The following is a 23487-nucleotide window of genomic DNA, read 5'->3' as shown; positions in this document are numbered from 1 at the left end:
TTCCGTGGATGAGGGAGATAGAAGAATATGAACAAAAAAAAAAGTGTATGATTCATATCAAGTGAATTCGTCACGCGAGAACCAGGCCAAATACAGTAAATTGAAAGGGGAAGAGGAGGAAAATAAGAATGGCAAAGAGAGAATATGAGAACAGAATACCAGTTAACATAAAAGGAAATCCAAAAATCTTCTACCGGCATGTGAACAGTAAATGGGTAGTAAGAGATGGAGCGGGGCCTATTACGGACCAAAAGGGTAATACATGCTTAGAGGCACAAGGCAAGGCTGCAATAATCAATCGGTACTTTGTATCGGTGTTTACGAAGGAGAATGATGCTGACAAAATAAATCAGTAGAAGTAGATATCGTAGAGGTAACGCATGGGTGAAAATTGATAGGAAGGACGTACTGGAAAGGCTGGCTATACTTAAGAGTAGATAAGTCGCCTGGTTTGGATAGTGGAAGTGGGGATGGAGACAGCGGAAGAGTGGAGCGGGGGCAGATGGTAGGGGTCAGTGTCAGCTTGGATGAAAATTTGGCTTAAGGACATAGAACAAACAAACAAAGAGTCACGATAAATAGTTGTTTTTCAACTGGAGGATGGTAGACAGTGGTGTTCCCCAAGGTTCAGTGCGAGGACCACTGTTTTTATATAAATAAATATATGGATTGGATATTGGAAGAGAGTAAAATTTTAAAATTTGCCAATGATACCAAACTTGGAAGTATGGCAGACAGTGAGGATGATACCAATCAACTGCAACAGGATACAGATAGGCTAGCAGAATGAGCAGACAAGTGAAGGGTGATGCATTTTGACAGAAGGGATAGGGAGAGGCAATATAGACTAGACAGCACAGTTCAAAGGAATGTACAGGGACAGAGGGACTTGGGATTCATGTGCATAAGATCTTTGAAGGTGGCAGGACATATTGAGAGAGTAGTTGGCAAAACATATGGGATCCTGGGCTTCATAAATAGAAGTATTGCGTATAAAAGCAGGGAAGGTACGCTGAACATGTATAGCGCTCTGGTTAAGCCCCAACTAGAGTACTGCATGGAGTTCTAGTCACCACACTTTGGGAAGGATGCGAGGGTCCTTGAGAGGATGCAGAGGAAATTTACCAAAATGGTTCCAGTAAGGAGGAATTTCAACACAAGGGATCATTCTCCTTGAAACAGAGGAGATTGTGGGGAGATCTGATAGAGGTGTACAAGATTATGACAGGTTCAGATAAGGTAGACAAAGAAAAGCAGTTCTCATTAGCTGAGGGCACAAGGAGTTGGTGACACAGATCTATGGCTTTGGACAAGAGATGCAAGTGGATGTGGGGGAAGAACTTGAACGCAGCGAGTGGTAATGGCCTAGAACTCACTGCCTACAAGGGTGGTGGAAGTGGAAAAGACAAATGATTTCAAAAGGAAATTGGATGGGCACTTGAGGGAAATAAACTTGCAGGGTTACGGGGACAGAGCAGAGGAATGGCACTGATTAGAGCCGGCATGGACTCAGAGGACAGTCCAATGGGACGAAAGGCCCCATTCTGTGCCATAATGACTCTATAACCAAGACTGCATCATGTGGTGGAGGAACCAATCTGAGGGAGTAATCTAGATAGTTTCAGCTTCAATTACCTACTCAAATCCCTCGCAAAAATAATTTCCATTACAATTTCAATTGACACATGAAGTTCAGGGTTAACTGGAGAAAAATAGGGAAATTTGGATCAATTGATAATTACGCAGAAAAAGAACTAATGAAGTTCAGTTCATGTACCTCTCATGAGGGTGAGAGCAGTACCCTTGTAGACGCCCCGAATACCGGATGTGCTGTAGATCTGTTTTACACAATCCAAAGGGCCAGCATACTTCTTTGCACCAGTAGTTGCCTGAATCTGAAAAATTGTACAGTTATAAACAATGTTAAAAAACAAACAAGGAAAAATTCAATCCTGAGGAAATCAGTGGGAAAGGACTCGAAGACATCAACTATCCACGCAGTGTCCTTCTTTAAAAAAAAAATTAACAATTGTTTGGTTTATATCTCTTGGGCTCCCTGCATTGTCTGAGATGGTAAAGGTGAACTGCACAGACCAGATGGCCCCCAAGTTTGATCGCTGGTCTGTGCCGAGTTGCCAGCGGATCAACAACTGGCCTCAGCGTTACACGGCTGGACAGGAGCAAGTCGGCCAGAATTCTGACTCCTGATCCTGATTGGGCATTCATGTATGTGAAAATTGATCAAGGTCAAGATCGGGTTTGGCTATGCTGCTGCTCATCCCCCCCCACCCACCCCACAGTCAAACCATCAGCCAAACCTCACACAAGAGAGAATTAGATCAATGAGGTTAGAGGGGTCACTGGCACCTGTGGAACATATTTCAGCATTTTTACTTCTGTACGTTTCACATTTTGCCCCTGTCCAAATATTGGGAAGACTGAAATCATTGTCTTTGGACACTGCCACAAACTCCTTTCCCTGACCAAGTTTCCATCCCAAGCTAATTAAGACCGTTTGCAACCTCGGTGTTATGTTTGACCACGAGATGAGTTTCCAACCACGTATCCACACCATCACCAAGACTGCCTATTTCCACTTCAAATATTGCTCGACTCCAACCCTGCTTCAACTCATCTGTTGCTGAAACATTCATCCATGCCTTTGCTACATCTGGACTTAACTCCTGCAAGGCTCTCCTGACTAGCCTCCCATCTTCCACCTACATAAACTTAAACTATCCAAAACTATGCTGCCTTAACTCACTCCAAATCTTGTTCACCCTTCACTCCTGTACCTGCTGACCTGTACCGGCAATGCCTCAATTCTAAAATTTTCATCCTTGTTTTCAAATTCCTTCGTGGTCTTTCCCCTTCCTACTTCTGTCGTCTCCTCCAACCCCACAAGCCTTATAGATCTCTGTACTTTTCCAATTCTGGCCTTTTGCGCGCCCCCAATTTTAATCACTCCACCAATAGCAGCCATGCTTTCAGCTGCCTTGGGCCCAAGCTCTGGAATTCACTCCCCAAGTCTCTCCGCTGCTCTCTCCTTTGAGATGCTCCTCGAAACCAAGTTCTTTGATCAAGCTTTTGGTCATCTGCCCCAGTATCTCCTTCTGTGGCTCGGTATTTTTAAAATCAATGCAGCTCTTTTTAAGCAACTTGGGATATTTCACTATGCACCAAATAAGTGCAAGTTGCTGCTGTTACCTCCTTATGTTATATCCCAAGATATTAAAACATTTTCTCTGCTTGCAACACCAGACCGAAATAAAAGCCTAGTATTTCTTAAACAATAAATGCTGGAAATACTCAGCAGTTCTGGCGGCACCTGTGGAGAGAGAAGCAGAGTTAACGTTTCAAGTTAGTGACCCTTCATCCAGTTCTGATGAAGGGTCACTGACCTGAAACGTTAACGCTGCTTCTCTCTGCACAGATGCTGCCAGACCCGCTGAGTATTTCCAGCATTTCTTGTTTTTATTTCAGATTTCCAGCATCTGTAGTATTTTGCTTTTATCCTAGTATTTCTTAACTAGTACCCACTCCACCTGCCCACTTTTCATAGAGGAGCAAAGAGGTTGGTGAGCGTCATGACTGGGGCTTAATGAAGTAAGATCACATTTCAACCAGCCATGAGAGAGTTACTTAAAATTAATTTTCTGAAAATAAGATACCACTTTAGGCCTTCATCTTGAAGTGCTTCTTTGACTAGCAACCAATTCCTACCTGTAGAAGACATTTGATCCTTTCTCCTGGTGCCATGATCACAGTGGTGAAAACCCCAGATAGCATTCCCGCAGCAAATAACTGTGGATACCTGTTCAATAAAATACAAATGGGAGTCCCGCAGTCACTTTGCATCATTTAGGTTAGAATATGACTGAGATTTCCAAAGATAGAGAGAGAAAGACAGTGGGCATGCTCTTCATTGATGGTTCAGATTGTAAAGACAGTGTGTAAATAAAGGGTCAGATGTTCAAAGGTTGAACTGTTGGTCTGTGTTTAGTTAGCTGATACCAGCTCAGATGTCAGAAAGTGCATGACAATTTGGCCTCAGTGCCTTGAAGCATGCGTCGACGTTGGATAAGGAAAGGAGCAGGCCTGGCTGTGATTTCTGCCATGACCGAAAAGTCTGTTGACATTAAAGGTCTAGGCCTTAACCCAAATGACCATCCTTCATGTGAAGTACCCATTGGGCTTTTGCCTATTTAAGTATTGCTTACAAGGCTGGAGATGTGCTTTCAGTTTCATTTCCAGTGAAGCGAAAAGCAAATACATTGTTTCAGCTGATCTGGAGATTCAGCAAAGGCCACAAACTGCCCTTGTTCATTCAGCATTAAGAGGTTGAGATATCTATGAATGTGTTTTGACCATTAAGTCAAGAAGCAGTGGCTTCAGATCGTGACTCCTCCAAGGACAAACTGTGTAACACCCTTACAGAGGGCCTATGTTTCCTGTTAACGGTCTCCAGTAGAGTGACGTGATTGACAGTTCAGTCAAGATGAAGGCTTGGGGAGTGGTTCTTGTTAGGACCAAGGTTTTTGCAGCTAATTGGATGAGGCTATGTTGAAACATACAGATTCGCACACAAGCAGAGTGAAAGAAAGGTCTAAGACATGGGCAATTACAACAGATTCTTCAGAATTCAACAAGGCTTGGTCAACCATTCCCTTCAAGCCTGAGAATTGTAACATCTCAATTCTCTGGTAATGTTTTATTGTTAGTGTGCTCTTAGGTGTTTGTGCAATTATTAATAATCGGGAACATAGGAGCAGGAGTAGACCATTTAGCCTGTTGAGCCTGCTCCACCATTCAATTAAATCATGGCTGATCATCTACCTCAACACCACTTTCCTGCACTATCTCCCTAATCCCCTGATGTCATTAGTATCCAGTTATCTATCAATTTCGGTCTTGAACATGCTCAATGATTGACCTTCCACAGCCCTCAGGGGTAGAGAATTCCAATGATTCACCAACCTCAGTGAAGAAATTCCTCCTCATCTCAGTCTTAAATGGCCTGCCCCTTATTGTGAGACTATGTCCCCTGGTTCTGGACTCACCAGCCAGGGGAAACGTCCTATCCACATCCACCCTGTCACACCCTGTAAGAATTTTGCAAGTTTCAATGAGATCACCTCCCATTCCTTGAAATTAGAGAATACAGGCCCAGTTTCCTCAATCTCTCCTCATTAGACAATCCTGCCATTCCATCACTGTATGCTTAATTCCCAGGAAAGCCAATAAATGCTTTTTAACCATTGTGTTGAGGAGCGACTTGTTAGGAAATAGGTGTTCTTACTGGTGCCCCAGCAAGAAATCAACATCTTCAGGAGGGAAGAGGAGAAATGGTTTTAGGTCCAGGGATAGCAGGGGGTATGGGGGAGGGGGCAGGGGTGGCAGTGTAAAGGGTGGAGACAAAAAGAGGAAGGCATTTTTTAAAAACCTTGCTTCATACAACCCAACGTAACAGGAAAAAAAAAAGACGATTTGACTGTTAATATCTGCAGGCAACATATACTATCTTCCATTCTTATACACAATGTTATGTTGTCCTTGTAACGTCAGCAACAATTTGTAGAAAAACTAAATTTGTCTGCAAAGCACTATAGTTTGGGGAGGGGGCCTTGTTAAAGGATCACCGAGGCCTCAGTAGCAGCCACCGCTTAATTTTTCAGATTGTAGTTCTCCACGGTGACAGTTGACTGCTGCTTAGCAATGGATCAGAACAGCAAAATCTGGAAGTCTACATTTGAAAGTGAATCCTGTGTGACTTCTTCCATTCTTTTTGCTAAGCAAACAACTACGAACATATATGAATTAGGAGTAGGCCATTTGGCCCCTCAAGCCTGCTCTACCACTCAATAAGATAATGACTGATCTGTTTGTGTTTTGAATTCCACAATCCCATCTAACCCCGATAATCTTTGATTCCCTTGCCTAACAAGACTCTATCTACCCCCGCCTTCAAATTATTCAATGACCCTGCCTCAACCACCTTCCGAGGCAGAGAGCTCCAAAGTCGCACAACCCTCAGAAAAAAGTTCTCCTAATTTCTGCCCTAAAAGGGCGACCCCTAATTCTGGACTCACCCACAAAAGGAAACGTCCTTTCCATATCCACCTTGTCAAGACTGCTCAGGATCTTATAAACTTCAATCAAGTCTCCCCTCACTCTTCTAAACTCCAGTGAAAACAAGCCCAATCTATCCAACCTTTCTTCAGAAGACAACCTGCTCATTCCAGACATCAGTCTAGTAAACCTCCTCTGAACCACCTCCAAAGCATTTACATCCTTCCTTAAATAAGCAGACCAAAACTGCGCGCAGTATTCATGATGTGGTCACAGCAATGCCCTGTATAACTGAAGGACAACATCCTTACTTTTATTTTCAATTCCTCTTGTAATAAAGGATAGCATTCCATGAGCCTTCTTTATTACTTGCTGTACTTGCATACTAACCTTTTGTGACTCATGCATTAGATCCCTCTGCACCTCGGAATTCTGCAGTCATTCGCCATTTAAGTAATACTCTGCTTTTTTATTCTTCCTGCCTTCAGCAAGCACTTGTTCAGACTGCCACAGTCTGAATAATATCTCCTGTACTTCAACTATATCAATTGACCAATTGCTAATTCACAAGGACGAAGGAAGCCAAAGGTGCTCCCACATTTCCACGCTCGGTCCAACCGAGACACTTTACATTTATCTGGTGTTCTCCCATATTTAAAGTGTTAACTTTTTTTCTAGGTTATTAGACATTCCCCAAAGGCAAGAACACGCAGGTAACCTGTTCCTAAATAAAAACAGAAAGTGCTGGAAATACTCAGCAGGTCTGGCAGCATCTGTAGAGAGAGAAAAACAGAGTTAACATTTCAGGTCGATTACTTTTCATCAGAACATGTTCCCAACTCTGTATTAAATGTCCAGTTGATTTGGCTGTTTAAGAACTGAGCAAAAACCACCCACTGTAAGTAAATCTGTCCTTACCAACTACAGGAAAAATCCTGTGCTCACTCAGCTCTTCCTCACACGCATAGGAAGATTCAGGAACCTGCAGGCACTAGGCATGTCCGACCACAAAAATCCTATTCACAGTTATCCTTTATATTAGCTCAATTCCTCTTGAAAGTACTGATTCATAGAGTACTTTCACAGCTCGACAGTAGTTGACCCAAGTGTCCATTCTTCACATGCGAGGTTATTCAACTGATAGGGGAATCACAGCCAAGTCTGATCTTGTTTACACCCCACTTGCTAAGGCATCAGTAAACAGTGACCAGGAAGAGGAACCATATCAATAATAACCTTCCCCAGGAGACAACCACCTTGCAGGACAGTGGCGGGCAAGACAGTATAAACACAGGAGATTGGTGCACAAAAGTTAGCTTGACTTCACTCTCTTAAAATCTAGATTGGGCTGTTGAGGCATCTATACTCTTTGTTATAGGCATCTTAAAAAAAAAAAATCGACTGGCAGACACATGGAAACAGGTAATCTTGGCATGTTCTTGTACTGGGAAAAGAAGTGGTGTGGGAAGACCCAAAAGCTGAATAACACAAAGTACATTCAAAAATTAGTGTTTTTAATGACTTCATCCTCCCTGCCCATCTACACCTCTACATATTTGTTGGGCATAATATATACCATACACATTTCTGGATTTACCCAACATGAACAGCATGAAACAAAAACAAGAAATGCTGGATTCACTCAGCAGGTCTGGCAGCATCTGTGGAAAGAGAAGCAGAGTTAACGTTTCGGGTCAGTGACCCTTCTTCGGAACTGACAAATATTAGAAAAGTCACAGATTATAAACAAGTGAGGTGGGGGTTGGGCAAGAGATAACAAAGGAGAAGGTGCAGATTGGACCAGGCCACATAGCTGACCAAAAGGTCACGGAGCAAAGGCAAACAATATGTTAATGGTGTGTTGAAAGACAAAGCATTAGTACAGATTAGGTGTGAATATACTGAATAATGAACATCAGCAAGTGCAAACCTGAAGAAAAACAACCTGAAAAAAACAGTGGGTAAGCAAACTGAACAAACTAAGATGAACTGAAATAAATGCAAAAAAAGATTGTAAAAAATGTAGAAAGGAATGCAAAAAAAAGGAAGAAAAAATAACTAAAAATGAAAGTAAAATGGGGGGCTGTCATGCTCTGAAATTATTGAACTCAATGTTCAGTCCGGCAGGCTGTAGTGTGCCTAATCGGTAGATGAGATGCTGTTCCTCGAGCTTGCGTTGATTTTGCTTTTATGAACAGCATGACCTTGACTCCTGATAGGTAACAGGACAGTGTAGCTGGGATACCGGTTTGCAGCGTTAGTGTTATGGACTGAGGCCAGCACAAGTGATCCCGGGTTCTCTAGAATAATAGAACAGATTGGAACCCTGGTAAGTAATATGAAGTCATCTTCTAAACTGCTGGAACACCCTGACCAATTCCTAATGGACCTTAGAATCTGCTATTTCACCAATTGCACCTTGCTGTTATCCTGCAGATTTTAACATTTTTCTGGTTTACTCTTTCAAGTTCAATTTCTTCCAATTCTGTTAATTTGTTATATCCTGGATATAATTATTTTGCGGGCCAAACAGACCTTTGTGTATCACTCTCTTGTGCTTTTACTTTCTTTCCAATATCCTGCAGGCTGTTGACTCCCTGGGAGAATTATTGTTGATAAACTAGCAGAGACCGACAAAATATTTGTGGTCAAATTAGAATCTTTATTGCAAAGGCACTTCTTTTAATACAGGATTCCTAGTGTCATGATCCAGTCTTTTTTTTTCTCTCCAGGAAATATGTGGTGTGTCTTTCAGGCAGCAAAGGATTAGTACTGCTTTAAGAAGTAGGCCTCAGGAGTTACCGCAAAGGTGCATTCTCATTGCCTTGGATACAGCCACTTGGACTGAGCATCGAGAGATACTTTTGTTACAATTTAATTTTGAACTGGCTTATAGTGCAAACAGACTGTTCTAAGAGAGGACACAGACAGACAGCTGTGTGTTAGCACCTGAAAGAAGAGCTCTCAGATCATTTCAACTGAAGGAAGAGAATTTAGTCTGTTTATTCATTATTCTCTCAAAAACAAAAGTCAAGCCAAATCAGAGATCTGATAATTTAAACTGAAGGGAGGGAAGTTAGACCGTATTGACAATATTTTATCCCTCAAAAATTCTAAAGCTAAATTGATTCTATTGAAAGTGGTTGCAAGTTGTTGATCTACTACAGTCGTTGCTGAAGATGGAAAGCATCACTTACTGCTGGATTAGACTACGGACTGTTCTACTGTTGAAGAACCTTTTTCCTCCATTGGACGGCTGTGAGGACTTCAAACATCATTGGACTGTAAATTTGCAAGGACTCTAATTTTTTCTATTTTAAATATTGTTTATGTAGTGTTGAAGACTTTAGTTTTTCTAATTAAACAGTTAATTTGCTGATTTAAAGACACCTGGTTTGTTTAGCCTCATTCAGAGGTTAATAGATGGTACAGTTTGGCTGGGTCTTTCTTTAATTTGGAAAGTTTAAAATGATATGTTAGGCGATCTGTGGAGGGACAAGATTGAATTAACAGTGCGTTTCTCCCACCTCAATCAGAATCATATATTTTGATTGGGGGCTTTGACTGGAGCAGTCAGTTGTAACATGAGTTTCTTCACCAAAGACCGACACAGATTTAAAAACTTCTCACTCTGGAAAAAGATACATAATGCTGTCCAGGTGTAAAAACAGGTCAAGGAATATAAATACAAATTTTGTCAAGAGTCTGGCCTTGTGACTTGTTTACAGTCATAGAATATGCAAGTCGAATTGGGAACTGTTTTCTCCAGAGTTGAAAAGGCAGGTTTGCATCTGATGGGTTCAATATTATTTGAGGAATGAACCTTGAAATCTGCCAGTTATAATTTCAGCATCTATCGAAGAGAAAAAGCTTCCTAACTACCAATCTTGTTCCATGACAAAGTCCTTGTTTAGGATTCAAGTTCTGTAGCAACATTATAACTGCTCCTTCCTCGAGTTAAAGTTTGTACAGTGGCATGTCCACTGGATTAGACTACGTAGAAACTCTGGAGGTTACAGACAGTCATCTTCTCCATCTACAGAATCAATGTTGATGTATTCTTTTACTTCACCTGACAGCTTTTCTAAAACTTTTTCATTCAAATCTGGCGAATCTTCATTTTTAGCACAAAGAATAGCTTTTGAATGACAAGTTGTATTAAATTGTCCCCGTCATTCTGTCACACTTAATCAATTCCGTCATCTCATCTACTCCTCCCATGCCATTGCACACTTCCCAAACAATCCCATTCCTTCCATCCCTCCCATGCCAACCCATACTATATTGAAAATCTCTCCAGTCAGGTTAACTTAGCTTTTGGGATTCCCTTACCTTCCTCTGTTTTTGTTCACCACCAACCGCACCCCCATGCCACCACCACCAACCACTGGCTGCCACACGTACATCACACGCTCTGTCCTCCATGCACCCCATATGTGCCAGGCACTGTCCACCAAATAAACCCACCAACAGAAGCACTCCTTAGCCTGACTAACCAAAACAGTCGGGACAGACAAACACTGCGCATTATTATAGGTGTTCCCTGTTGCTGGATTTTGTAATGTTTGTAATAAGTTATAGAAAGCAACAAACCATAAAAAAGGCTTGTGCTTCAATCTCAAGGATTACTCACGTGAGGACATCATCGGGCTTCTTCTGCTGTAATTTTTTACCCAAGCCAAAGCCAAAGAAACACACAGCAAACATAGGTGCAACGCCAACAATTGGGGCAGCCATTCCCTTGTATAAGCCTCGGATACCCTATAGGAGATCAAATGGTTCAATTAACAGACTGTAGTAATTTAATTTGAAGCTGAAAAAAATTCCACAGGTCAATCAAAATAATTGACTTTTTTCCCTAAGGATGACCTGCATTGTTGTCAACAGGCATCTCTCAATATGTACAAGATGTATGATTTTTGGGCATATTTTTATATTAAACATTTATAATGGAAACCATGCATGCAAACAGCTGCCTGTATGATTTAATTCCAGGCTCTGGTCAGCAGGACGCATTGTGGAATGAGCTTCTGAAGTCCCTTGTCATCTTGCATATACAGATAATGGATTCACCAACTAACTATATTTAGCATATTCAAATATAAAATCAGGGGTAGAAAAACCACACTTCAGCCAGAGCACTTCAATATTGTATGATGCTCATATCAAACTGGCCCATGCTACAACTACCAGGTGACAAACCTGGAACTGCCAGTGCTTCAACTTCATGTTGAAGTTTAAAATGCTCTCAAGCACAGCACAAGATCGAGGGTCAGTAAAACTTCCCCCACTTCAACTGAACAAGGTAGCCAAGTTTCACGTGCTCACCTTGATATCTCTCAGAAATCAGCTGAAGCTCAATGAAATTTTAGTGTCCATATCACACTTCCAAACTCTCACGCTCTCCCCTTCACTATTTCCCATTATTCATTATAGTATACAAAGTGATCATAGTGAATAAATGCAACAAATACAGAATTACCTACCACACCTGCAACAATGCTGAAATCATTTAGCCATGTTGCCAAATAACATTTTCACTGACATTCCTGCCTCCACCTTTTAAAACCACCTTAAGGGCGGCACAGTGGTGCAGTGGTTAGCACCGCAGCCTCACAGCTCCAAGGACCCGGGTTCGATTCCGGGTACTGCCTGTGTGGAGTTTGCAAGTTCTCCCTGTGTCTGCGTGGGTTTTCTCCGGGTGCTCCGGTTTCCTCCCACAAGCCAAAAGACTTGCAGGTTGATAGGTAAATTGGCCATTATAAATTGTCACTAGTATAGGTAGGTGGTAGGGAAATATAGGAACAGGTGGGGATGTTTGGTAGGAATATGGGATTAGTGTAGGATTAGTATAAATGGGTGGTTGATGTTCGGCACAGACTCGGTGGGCCGAAGGGCCTGTTTCAGTGCTGTATCTCTAATCTAAAACAAATTGAGAGTTCAATCCCATGAATCAAACACCCCGAATCTCACCAAACCCCACGAATTCCATGTATCCCAGTAAATAAATTTCAAGACCCCATCTTCAAAGCCGTTCGCACCTTTGTGCTAACTTTTTTAGTTCTTTCGTGGGATGGAGGCGTCACTGGCAAGGCCAGCATTGTTGCCCATCCCTAATTGCCCTTGACAACTGAGTGTCTTGCTAGGTCATTGAAGAGGATTGAAGAGTCAACCACATTGCTGTAGGTCTGTCAGTTCTTGTAAAACAAAAAGCGGAGAAGATTGAAGGAATGCATCGCTGCTTTTTTGTCACTGCTTTTGTTTGAAGAGTCAACATTCCTCTGCTTACATAGATCACACTGGAAGCAGAGATCATATTCTGCTTTTCATCATTTTGTCATGTCTTAATTAGTGAGCCTCAGCACAGCTTAGACCGTTTGAAGTCACATGCAGGCCAGACCAGATAAGGACAGCAGATTTCCTTCTCTAACGGACATTCGTGAACCAGATGGGCTTTTACGACAATCGACGATAGTAATGGTGCCACAAAACTGAGACTAGCTTTCAATTCGAGATTTTTTTTTTATTGAATTTAAATTCCACCAGCTGCCATGGTGGGATTTGAACCCTGGGCCTCTGGATTACTAGTTTAGTGTCATTACCACTATGCCACTGTCTCGCAGATCTAGGAAATCTTCTCCAACCCCATGTCAGTGTCTCAAAAGAAAAATACTGGAAATCTGAAATAAAAATAAATAATGCTGGAAATACTCAGGTCGGGCAGCATCTGTGGAGAGAGGAACAGTTAACATTTCAGGTCAATTACCGATCAGAACTGTTCTGTTCCTTTGATTTTGAAATTACTGCTCATTCTCTGCTCCTCTACTCTACCATTACAAACTGATCATTCAGTACTTGCAATCCGGAATTCTCTTCCAGTTACTTTGTCTTGCCACTTCTCTTCCCCAACATGAAAAGTCTATTAAAAAATTATTGTTTTGTGCATTTGGTCTAATTTTTCCTCTTGACCTTGGTTCCTTCTCTCCTGGTGTTCAGCAATGCCCTTTGCATCTTGTCCAGAGACATTTCTCAACATGAGGGGCATTATATAAATGCAAGCTAATGCTTGTTATATTTAATGACAGCGTAAATGGAGTTGCATCCAGCTTAAGCTATTTTAGTATATTCAGTTTTAGCTGTGCTCTTCATTTTTATTTTAGTAGAGCGAGATCATGTTTTATATATCCTGCTGTGAAAACTGAGTAAATGGAGTCGAGATATTGATGAGATTGGCTGTGATCTTACTGAATGACCAGTCTCGAGGGGCTGAATGGCCTCCTCCACTTCCTTTTTTTTAAAAAAACCTTTCTATGACCATCAAGACTGTTAACTTGTTTTCTCAAAAGGTATGTTTTTCCTCTTAATTTATTTTCTATTTTCATTTTTTACCAATCATATTCTACAAAACCTTTCTCTCGATTCACACCCCTTGATAAAACTGTTGTTTTTTCAGTTCTTGCGCTCCATAGTTCAAGCACAAACAAGCCATTCTTGCTGAGCAATGTTTAACCTCTCATTTGTATTCCGGTTCAGTTATTTTCATCTTGTGCAAGACACCGCTCTAGAATATTTACACTATTACACACACAGGCCAGAAAATTAGAAAAGATCACAGCTCAAAAAGTGGGGACAGTCGCTTCAACTTTGAGTCTCTATTTTTTTTTTTTTTTTTTAAACTCTTCCACCCTGTAAAAAACAAAAATTGCCTGCATAATTGCTTTTTAAAAAAAATACAGTTCTTGCCATCAAATGTTGCCAATTTAACAACTTCAATAAGATTTTGCACCTATAAAAGGTGGCTCCTGTTTCAGTTCCTTGATCGGACTAGATGCATGGTTTTGTCGTTGAGGGCAGATGGGCAACCTTTTCCCAGATTTCTACCAATGCTGGTCATTGACTAGGAGGCACAAGGTACCAACGAGAGGTCATTCCTGTCAAATGCCAACTCCCCCCAACTCTCAGCCGCAGCTTGAGGTCTCCCACCTCTTTAAAGCCCAAATTAGGAGCGAAGCTAAAAAAGTCAGATCTGCATTCGCCCAATTTTGTCTATTTAGTGCTTCCATCCTTAGTCCAAAAGTTTGAGGGACAGCACTGGGAGACCGGGCATAGAACGCACCAGAGAAGCCACATTAAGAAGTGGTATTGTGATGGCAGGTGGGGGCCTAGCAAGAATGAGGCACATTAATTTTGTCATGAGCATTGATTTTAAACTGTTACTGGAGTGCAGAAAGGACTTGTTAAACAGATCAGCCGTGGCTGGAAAAGACATTTGCATATTAACAGATGGCGATTGGAAGGACCATTCCCTATCTCATTCAACCCACAATGGACCTTGATCACCAAGTATTGGGTGTAAGAGGAGCATTCCAGAGACTGATAAGGTGAGACAATCCAAGACGTGGTCAGACCAGTTAATCACGTGATTAACCTGCTTGGCAACCTGGGTTTTATCTGAACTGTACAAACAGTTTGATAAGAGAGTGTCAGTTTTCTCCTGGACTGAGGAGATCTCTCTTGTCTGCCCTCATCTCTTTCTCACAAGCCTCTGAATCCACTGAAGACACATGAACCCCAAGAGAGAAAAGTCTCCTATATAGCAAATAAGGTTTAAGAAGAATACTAGACCTCAGCGAAAGTAAGATCTACGTACAAAGACTCTACAGTGAGCTTGAAGAAACATAACAAAAACTCTTCAGATACTGCCTCAAACCTTTACACTTTATGATTTTTCTTCTGCTCTTTTCTGTCTCTATTTGCGTATGTATCGCATATGCATGCTCGCGTGGGCACATCAACCGAATTAGAGTTTTAGTTTAAATTTAATAAATTTCAACTTTTCTTTCTTTAAACATAAGAAAGCCTGTTTGTGCTGGTTTCTTTGCCTTATAACTGGAAAGCAGTGAACAAGGATTCACCAAGGGGGAGCTAAAAACCTGGTGTGTTTAAAATTAAACCCTGTTAAGGCAGGGCCAGGTGAAGGCTGAGAGGGATCCCTCGGCACCTTTCTCACCTAGTCGTAACAGAAATGATTAACAATCATCATAATGAGGTACAGAAAACACTAGGTTAGTGTTTTTTTTTTTAATTATTGCCTTTAGGATGCAGGTGACCTTAGCAAGGCTGCATTTATGGCTCACATTCAACTTGCTCGACAGAACATAGAGTCAGCCAGATACTGGGTGAGCAACCCAAAGGGCATGGGTTCAAATACCACCATGGCAAATTGTGGAAAGCAACCCAACTGGTTCACCTTTGTCCCTCAAAGAAGCATGTCCAACATCCCTCTGAAGTGGCACAGGATGAACAGTAAATGCAGCCCTGCGAGAAGGCATTTTTTTTTTTTCCAGAACACAGTTGAAAAGTTACAGAATGTGAGCTGCAGTCTCCAAAGAGACACACCTCCTCTGTTGTCACAAGTAAAGACTTCAGGCCTGTTTCTCACATTTCTGCCAATGTGCATGCACGATGTAATGTGGGAATAGCGGGTGGTGGATTTATTCCACGGCCTGGTCTCTGCATACCAGCTGCTTGGGTCACTGGCGAGTCCGATTTCGAAGACTCTGTGCCTCAACATACTACAACTGCACCACATTAACCTGTCTTTGTCTTCCACTAGACTTCTGGGCCGCTGCAGTCAGGTTTTCAAGTCTCCCCTCTCCAACTTAACTTAGTCTCGTATGTCTTTTATTTCCCTCATCATGCCTCTTTAAAATTTTACACTTAAAACTTCTACTGTTTAACCATCTCCTATTCTCCACCTCATTACATTCTAACTCATTCTTTTTTTCTCTTATGCATACATTCTTTCTCCCCCTCCTGTTAATTTGCAATATCTTCCAGTTCAGATGATGTCTCAAATGTCAACATTTTTCCTTTCATAACAGATTCAGCCCAACCTGCTCAGCATTTCCACTATCTTATAATTTTGCTTCAGATTTGCAGCATCTGCAGTGATTTGTCCAGTTGCATCATGTGATGTGTTATTTACACAGGGTTAAAGATGCCTTATTTTACGCAAGAGATTCCACAGTCACGTCTTCTTACTAAAAGAACTTTTGTGAAATTGTGGAAAAATTAAAGTGATTGGGTGATAACTTTGCTGAACACAGCATGTCCCTGAGCTTCTGATCACTTGCCACTAAAATTCTCTGTCCCACTCTGTCTTCGACTATACCATTGCAATGAAGCTCAATGGAAGCTCAATGAACAATTTCTCCTTCGATTAGGCATCTTCCGGGCTCAACACCGAGTTCAACAATTTCAGGTCATAACCACAGTTCCCATTCTTTAAAAACACAGTGGGTGCAAGTAAACTTTCTGGTCTTGACATTCACACCTCTTCCAGACACATATTTTGTTTCTTTAATTGTTCCATTACCATTCCCTTTTGCCTTGCACCATCATTCCTTTTGTCATTTAAACTCTCCTGCCTTCCACCCTCTCACAGACCTGCAGTCTTGTTCTAGGCTGATACTTTATTGCAGTACTGGAGAACTATTACACTGTCAAAGGTGCTGTCTTTCAAATGAGAGGTCAAACCGTTGCCCCGTCAGCCGGACGCTAACAATCCCATGGTACTATTTGGAAGAGCAGGGGAATTACCCCTGGTGTCCTGGCCAATACTTATCTCTCAATCAATATCACAAAAACAGATGATCTGGTCATTATCATAGAGCACTGCTGCTTGTGTGATCTTGCTGTGCACAAACTGGCTACCGCGTTTCCTACATTACAACAGTGACTACACTTCAAAAGTACTTCATTGGCTGTAAAGTGCTTTAGAATATCCTGAGGTCTTGAAAGACTTGCATTTATATAGCACCTATTTTTTTTTGTCTCTTCCCTGCCTTTGTACTTGCTTAAAACATGTTACAACTCAAGTTTTTTGAGTTTTGATGAATGGACATAAACTTGAAATGTTAACTGTTTCTCTCTCAACAAATGCTACCGAAGTTTTTCCAGGATTTTGTTTTTAATTGTGAAATTCTCTTACTCAACAAGTAGTGCGCCTTACCTCTCCAACTAGCGTCTTGTAGAAACAGTCAAAGGTTCCTTTAAATCTGGGAGCTTGGCCAGGGAGGGGCCTTGGTTGTGTCTGTAACCGCACCTAAACGGGAAGCACCATAAGAAGAAAGGGATTAACTTTCACTTGAGACAGCTTCAGGTGAACTTACAAAGCAATAGCTCATCTGCAAATCAGAAATGGGGCAAAAATTCAAAAAAGAATTCAAAATTGTGGTAGTCAATTGACTACAATCATTTCCTTTTGTACTTTAGTCATCTCTGTCCAACTTCGAGAAAATTAATTCTCAATAGTTTCTTGCCCGCACCCCCCCACCCCTCAATATGTGCTCTGAGCAACACACTGTATTTGATAATACTAGGTGGGGAGGGGAGAAGAGAAAACAGAAAAAAACAGTTCTGAATACCGGTGAGAGTGGTGGTTCCTTTGGGGTGCACAGCCAGAGCCTAGTCCATGGCACCATGGCTGGCTCAGCTGTACAGGGGGAGTGGGGGGCAGGAGCAAGATTGGGAATGCAATAGTGACAGAGGATTCTATAGTTTGGGGAAAAGACAGACATTTCTGCAGCCACAGACATGACTCCAGGATCATATGTTGCCACCCAGGTAGAAAGAAGAATGTGATTCTGCAGGCAGATTTTAGGGAGCTAGGAATTAAACAAGAAAGCAAAACCTTTTAAAGATTACTCTTGAAGCCACGCATGAATGAGTACAGAAATGGATCAGATGAACGAGTGGCAGGACAGATGGCTTTAGATTCCTTGGATATTGGGACCAGTTTTGGAGTAGATGGGACCAGTCAGGCCAGACAGGTTGCATCTGAACAGAGCTGGGACCAAAGTCCTTGCACGGCAGTTTGCTAGTGCTACTGGGGAGGGTTTAAACTAACTTGGCAGGGGGTTTGGGAACCAAGAGGTATCAGATAGGAAAAACAAAGAATTGGAAGAGACAGCTAGCACTAGAGTGAGAAATAGTAAAGTATTAAAGGGGGGGGGTAGAGGAAGAGGGTATGCAATAAGGTCTCAATGAGGTTTACTGGGCATATGTGTGAATGCACGGAGCGTGATAAATAAGGTTGGTGAGCTGCAGGCGCAGATACCCAAGTAGAAATATGATGTTGTGGTGATAACAGATCTGGAGACTGGGCTCGAAAAGGGGCAGGACTGGGTACTAAATATACTTGGATACAAGGTGTTCATGAAAGATAGGGAAGGAAGGAAAGAAGGGGTGGCAGTATTAAGGAGAATATTACAATGCTAGAGAGAGAATGTCCTAGAGGAGTCAAGGACAGAGTCTATTTGGTTCGACCTAAGAAACAATAGAGGTACCATTAGACGACTGGGTGTATTCTATATGCCACCAACGGTTGGGAAAGATATAGAGGAACAAATTGCAAGTAAATTGCAGAGAGGTGCAAAAGCTATAGAGTAGTGATAATTGGAGACTTCAATTATCCTAATATAGACTGCAGCAGTAATAGTGTAAAGGTCAGAGAGGGAGAAGAGTTTCTTAAGTGGGTTCAGGAGAATTTTTTTGATCAGTATTTTTCTGGCCCAATGAGGAATGAGGCATTGCGGATCTGGATAATGAGACGTGGCAAGTGGATCAAGAGTCAGTAGGGGACAGTGATCATAGTATTATAAGGTTTAGGTTAACTATGGAAAAGGACAAGGAACAATCCAGAGTACTAAATAACAGATTGTGACGGGGCCAATATCAATGGGGTGAGAACAGATCTGGCCTAGATAAATTGGAATCAAAGATTGGCAGGCAAACTGTAATGGAACAATGGGCTGCCTTTAAATGAGGAGATTAGTTCGGATATAGTCAAGGTACATTCCTACGAGGGGGAAAAGATAGGACAAACAAAGCCGAAGCTTCCTGGATGACGGAAGAGATAGAGAGTCATATGAAGCAGGAAAAGGATGCATATGACAGATGTCAGGTTGATCATACAAGAACGAACCAGGCTGAATATAGAAGGTTCTGAGGGCAAACAAAAAAAACAAAGAGAAGCATAAAGCTTGTACAGGAAGAGACTGGCAGCAAACATAAAATGCAATCCAAAAGTCTTGTATAGGCATATAACTAGTAAAAGCAAGAGTGGAGCCAATTACAGACAAACAAGGGGATTTACACATGGAGCATGGGATATGGCTGAGGTACTAAATGAGTACTTTGCATCTGTCTTTTCCAAGGAAGAAGATACTGCCAAAGTCACAGTGAAAGAGGAGGTAGTTGAAATACTGGATGAGCTAAAAATTGATATAGAGGAGGTATTAGAAAGGCTAGCTGTAATTAAAGATAAGTCACCAGGACTGAATCAAATATATCCGAGGATACTAAGGGAAGCAAGGGTGAAAATTGCTGAGGCACTGACCATAATCTTCCAATTATCCTTAAATATAGGGGTAGTGCCAGAGGACTGGAGCATTGCAAATGTTACACCCTTGTTCAACAAAAAGGGTGCAAGGATAAGCCCAGCAACTACAGGCCACTCAATATAACCTCGGTGGTTGGAAAGCTTACAGAAACAGACTTTGTCCCAGATTAAAGAAACAAACAAATAAACAGTCACTTGGACAAATGTGGATTAATTAAGGAAAACCAGCACAGGTTTGTTAAGGGAAAATCATGTTTAAATGATTGAGTTTTTTGATGTGGTAACAAAGGGTTGATGAGAGTAATGTGGTTGATGTGTGTACATGGATTTCCAAAAGTCTATTGATAAAGTGCCACATAACAGACTTGTCAGCAAAGTTGAAGCCGATGGAATAAAAGGGACATGGCAGCTTCGATACGAAGTTGGCTGAGTGACAGGAAACAGAGTAGCAGTGAATGGTTGTTTTTCAAAACTGGAGGTGGTATACAGTGGGATTCCCCAGCAGGCAACATGAGGATCACTGCTTATCTTGATCCATATTAATTACCTACACTTGGGTGTGCAGGGCACAATTTCAAAAATTGCAGATGTCACAAAACTTGGAAGCATTGTGAACTGCGAGGAGGATAGTGATAGATTTCAACATGACCGTCTGGGTGGAATGGACAGAAATGTGGCAGATGAAATTTAATGCAGCGAAGTCTAAAGTGATACATTTTGGAAGAATGAGGGGCAATTTAAATAAAGGATACAATTCTAAAGGGGTTGCAGAAACTGAGGGTCCTGGGAGTCTATGTGCACAAATTGCTGAAGATGGCATGGCTGGTTGAGAAAGAGGCATACGGGATCATGGGCTTTATAAACAGAGTGCAAAAGCAAGGAAGTTAAGGCACAAACTTTATAAAACACTGGTTCAGCCTCAACCAGAGTATCGTGTCTAATTCTGAGCACCACACTTTAGGAAGGATGTGGAGGCATTGGAGAGCGTGTGGATAAGATTTACAAGAATGGCTCCAGGGATGAGAGAATTAAGGGGCAGATTGGAGAAGTTGGGGATGTTCTCCCTCAAGAAAAGAAAGTTGAGAGGAGATTTGATAGGTGTTCAAAATCAAGAGGGGTCTGGACAGATTAGATAGGGAGCAACTGGTGGAAGGGTCAAGAACCAGAGGACACCGATTTAAGATGAATGGCAAAAGAACACGAGAAAAAAAAATTCTTTTTTTTTTACACAGCTAATGGTTAGGACCTAGAATGCACTGCCTTCGTGTGGCGGAGGTAGATTCAACCATGACTTTCAAAAAGGAGAATTTGTTGCTTATCTAAAATGAAAAAAATTGCAGGGCTACAGGGAAAAGACAGGGAATGGGACTAGCTGAATTGCTCTTGTAGAGAGCTGGCACGGACAGAACAAACCGAATAGCCTCCTCCTGTGCTGTAATTATTCTATAAAAAGAACTGCAACTGAGCTCCAACAAAACTACCTTTAATTTAGCAATAAATCAGCAATTCTCAACAGGCCAATGTGGTAAATGGAAACACATTAAGACAACAAGCATATTCTTCTGAAGTTAAGGCTGAAGAGGGAGGTTGACACTGCATAGACCCTATGTTGTACTTAATACTGAAATAGGAATTAGCTTGCATTTTCCATCAGTAATATCCTTCACCTTGAAAGAGACAAAAAATGCTATTGTCAAAAGTTGCTCTATTTTTAAACAGAGGGGACGGGAAAGATGAGAGGGATTTTCTTATCTTACTTGCCATGATGTGACAAAATCATGCACAGTTGAGCAAGAAAGGATCTGTGTGGTGATTTAAAAAAAAATAATTTTCAGAACCTATGGTTGCAGTTTCAACTTGAGAATCTCCCTGTCTTAAGTCAAGAGTTAATTCTCTCTACGAGAAAAGCTAACCTTGAATATTGATTCCTGGTCCAGCAATACCTCAAACTTAAAGTTTTTACCCTTGTGTTCAGATCCCCCCCATCCTACAAATGTAACCTTCTCCAGCCCTATAACCCTCCGAGAACTCTACATTCCACCAATTCTGGCCTCTTATGCATCCCCAACTTCCTTGCTGGAATGATGAAAATCAGCAACCGCGCAAGAGACCAAAATTGGAGGAGCATTTAAGAGGAAGTCAGATAAAGCTGAGGCAGAAAGTAATGGAGTTAAATGAAGTAGGATGGGAGGAGGCTCCTGTGGATCATGAACATCAGCATGGAGCAGGTGGGCCAAATGGCCTGTTTCTGCACTGTAAATTCTATGTCATGTGAAATAATTAAACTCAGCAATCCGTGATTTTTTTTTAAAAAAGGACAGAATCTGAGGAAAGAAATTCCCCCAAAATACAGTAAAAATCCAATATTCCCCTACAATAAAACAGATGGTGAGATTATACAAAAAAAAACTTTAAAAAGGAAAAAATAGAAATGCAGAATATATTGTAAACATATAACATGTAACACGCAAAAACAATGAACTGTAAACAATGATTTTTAAGTTGCATGACCTATTTAACAGTATCTCCCTCAGGCTGGCATCGCCTTGGTGCAGCTTCACCTGTTGCCTGAGGGGCGGAATGGGGGTCAGGCCCAGGCCCCTCCTGCCGCCCCGGACTCGGGTGGGTGACCTCACCTTGATAGTGTCCAGCGGGTGCCCAGCGAACACCAGGCACACCCCGCCGAAACCGCCGGCGAAGAAATTCTTAATGGGGCTAATAGCCTGCTGCCGCGGCCTGGGCTTCTCGTCTGCTGACATTTTCTGATCTGTAGCCGCGGGGATCAAGAGACAGAAAGAGGGCGACAGCGGAAACCCCGGTAACCTGACCTGACCTTTGCCCTACATCGGACACCCGGACACCTTTGTTTGGTGCACCAACCGCTGTACAACCACCAAACACCGCCCCCGAGTGGCGTATCCCAGGTTGAGCAGATTATTCATTGACACTATACCTCTTTATATTTCTTCCTCTTTTACTCGACCAGAGAGATAAACACTGGATTACCTCAGAGAAACAAAATTGCACCTGCATCTTAATTTTAAGGAGGCACAGCTAATTATGAGGGTTTTTTTTTGATGGAGCACTCTGACTATGGTGTCTTGATCTCTCTTAGCAATTCCACTAATGCAATGCAGTGGTTGGTCATTTTAGGAACAATTCGTAATGAATTATTTCATTTAGTTTTTTTAAAAGTCTATTTTTAATGGATTGGCAATCCAAAATGAAATTTTGGAAAGATTTGAACCAGAGCTATGGTTTTCAGCTCTGCTCTAAACTAGTGTCTTCTCTTTTTTTCGTGTTGGCATATATATTAACTTCTCTTGGAACCACAAAATGCTTGAGGGAAAGAGAGTTATTGGTAAGAGTTGGCAATTTTAACAAGTGAGTTAACAATCAGAGAAATATTAAACTATGCCATGAAACAAAGGTCAGACTTCTTACGAAAAACTTCTTATCTACCAGGCAACGTGGCTGTGTAAACAGACAAAGGCTATGAGACTTTCAACATCAAATGTCATATTTGGCAGATTGGGTACTGACAAGTTCAAGAACAAAGCAATTACAGTTAATCTAACTTAAAAGACGAACGTCTCGTGGTTGGCTACGTCATTAGCTAAGAATGCAAGACTCCAGATGGCCATATCAAGCACTGAAATAGTAGCTGAATAGAAAGAGATATATAGAGCCATGGTTCTCAAACTTTTTTGGGTTAAGGACCTCTTCAAATAGACTAGAAATCACTGCCGCTCATTTAAATTATACTATATAACACTCATAATAGCTGGGCAAACTTGTATTTTGTTAGCATTTCTTTGAGTTATTTAAACATCTCTTCTGTCTTGAGCAAGGCTGAACACATCTGGTGTTCACCAGCCTTGGTAACTGCAAGCTGACCTGGTGATCTTGGTGCCACTCTCAGCACTCCTCCATGCGTGCTCCCCTTAAGGTGTGACAGCCAGTCCATTCTGTGCTGTGCGATGTGCTGACTGCACTCGGCTCCTGCCTCCCGC

General features: G+C 41.7%; 1 protein-coding gene across 2 annotated transcripts in view; it reads right to left on the bottom strand.

Annotated features, from left to right (window-relative positions):
- Positions 1–22341, bottom strand: part of prkar2aa (protein kinase, cAMP-dependent, regulatory, type II, alpha A) — a 403140-nt gene extending 380799 nt beyond the window's left edge. The window contains exons 1-5 of one of the 2 annotated variants that reach the window (XM_068052117.1): positions 22111–22341; positions 17084–17176; positions 10703–10830; positions 3724–3814; positions 1778–1895 (exon numbers count right to left, since the gene is read on the bottom strand). In XM_068052117.1, coding sequence (XP_067908218.1) covers positions 1778–1895; positions 3724–3814; positions 10703–10830; positions 17084–17176; positions 22111–22233 — 553 coding nt within the window. In that variant the 5' untranslated portion in view covers positions 22234–22341. The remainder of the gene's footprint in view (positions 1–1777; positions 1896–3723; positions 3815–10702; positions 10831–17083; positions 17177–22110) is intronic. The other variant, XM_068052116.1, reaches the window with a different exon arrangement.
- Between the last annotated feature and the right edge of the window lie 1146 nt (positions 22342–23487).

Source organism: Heterodontus francisci, chromosome 19 (assembly GCF_036365525.1).
Source record: "Heterodontus francisci isolate sHetFra1 chromosome 19, sHetFra1.hap1, whole genome shotgun sequence".
Taxonomy (NCBI): Eukaryota; Metazoa; Chordata; class Chondrichthyes; order Heterodontiformes; family Heterodontidae; genus Heterodontus; species Heterodontus francisci.
The sequence above is the reverse complement of the archived record's forward strand: the minus strand, read 5'-3'. Positions and strand labels throughout refer to the sequence as shown.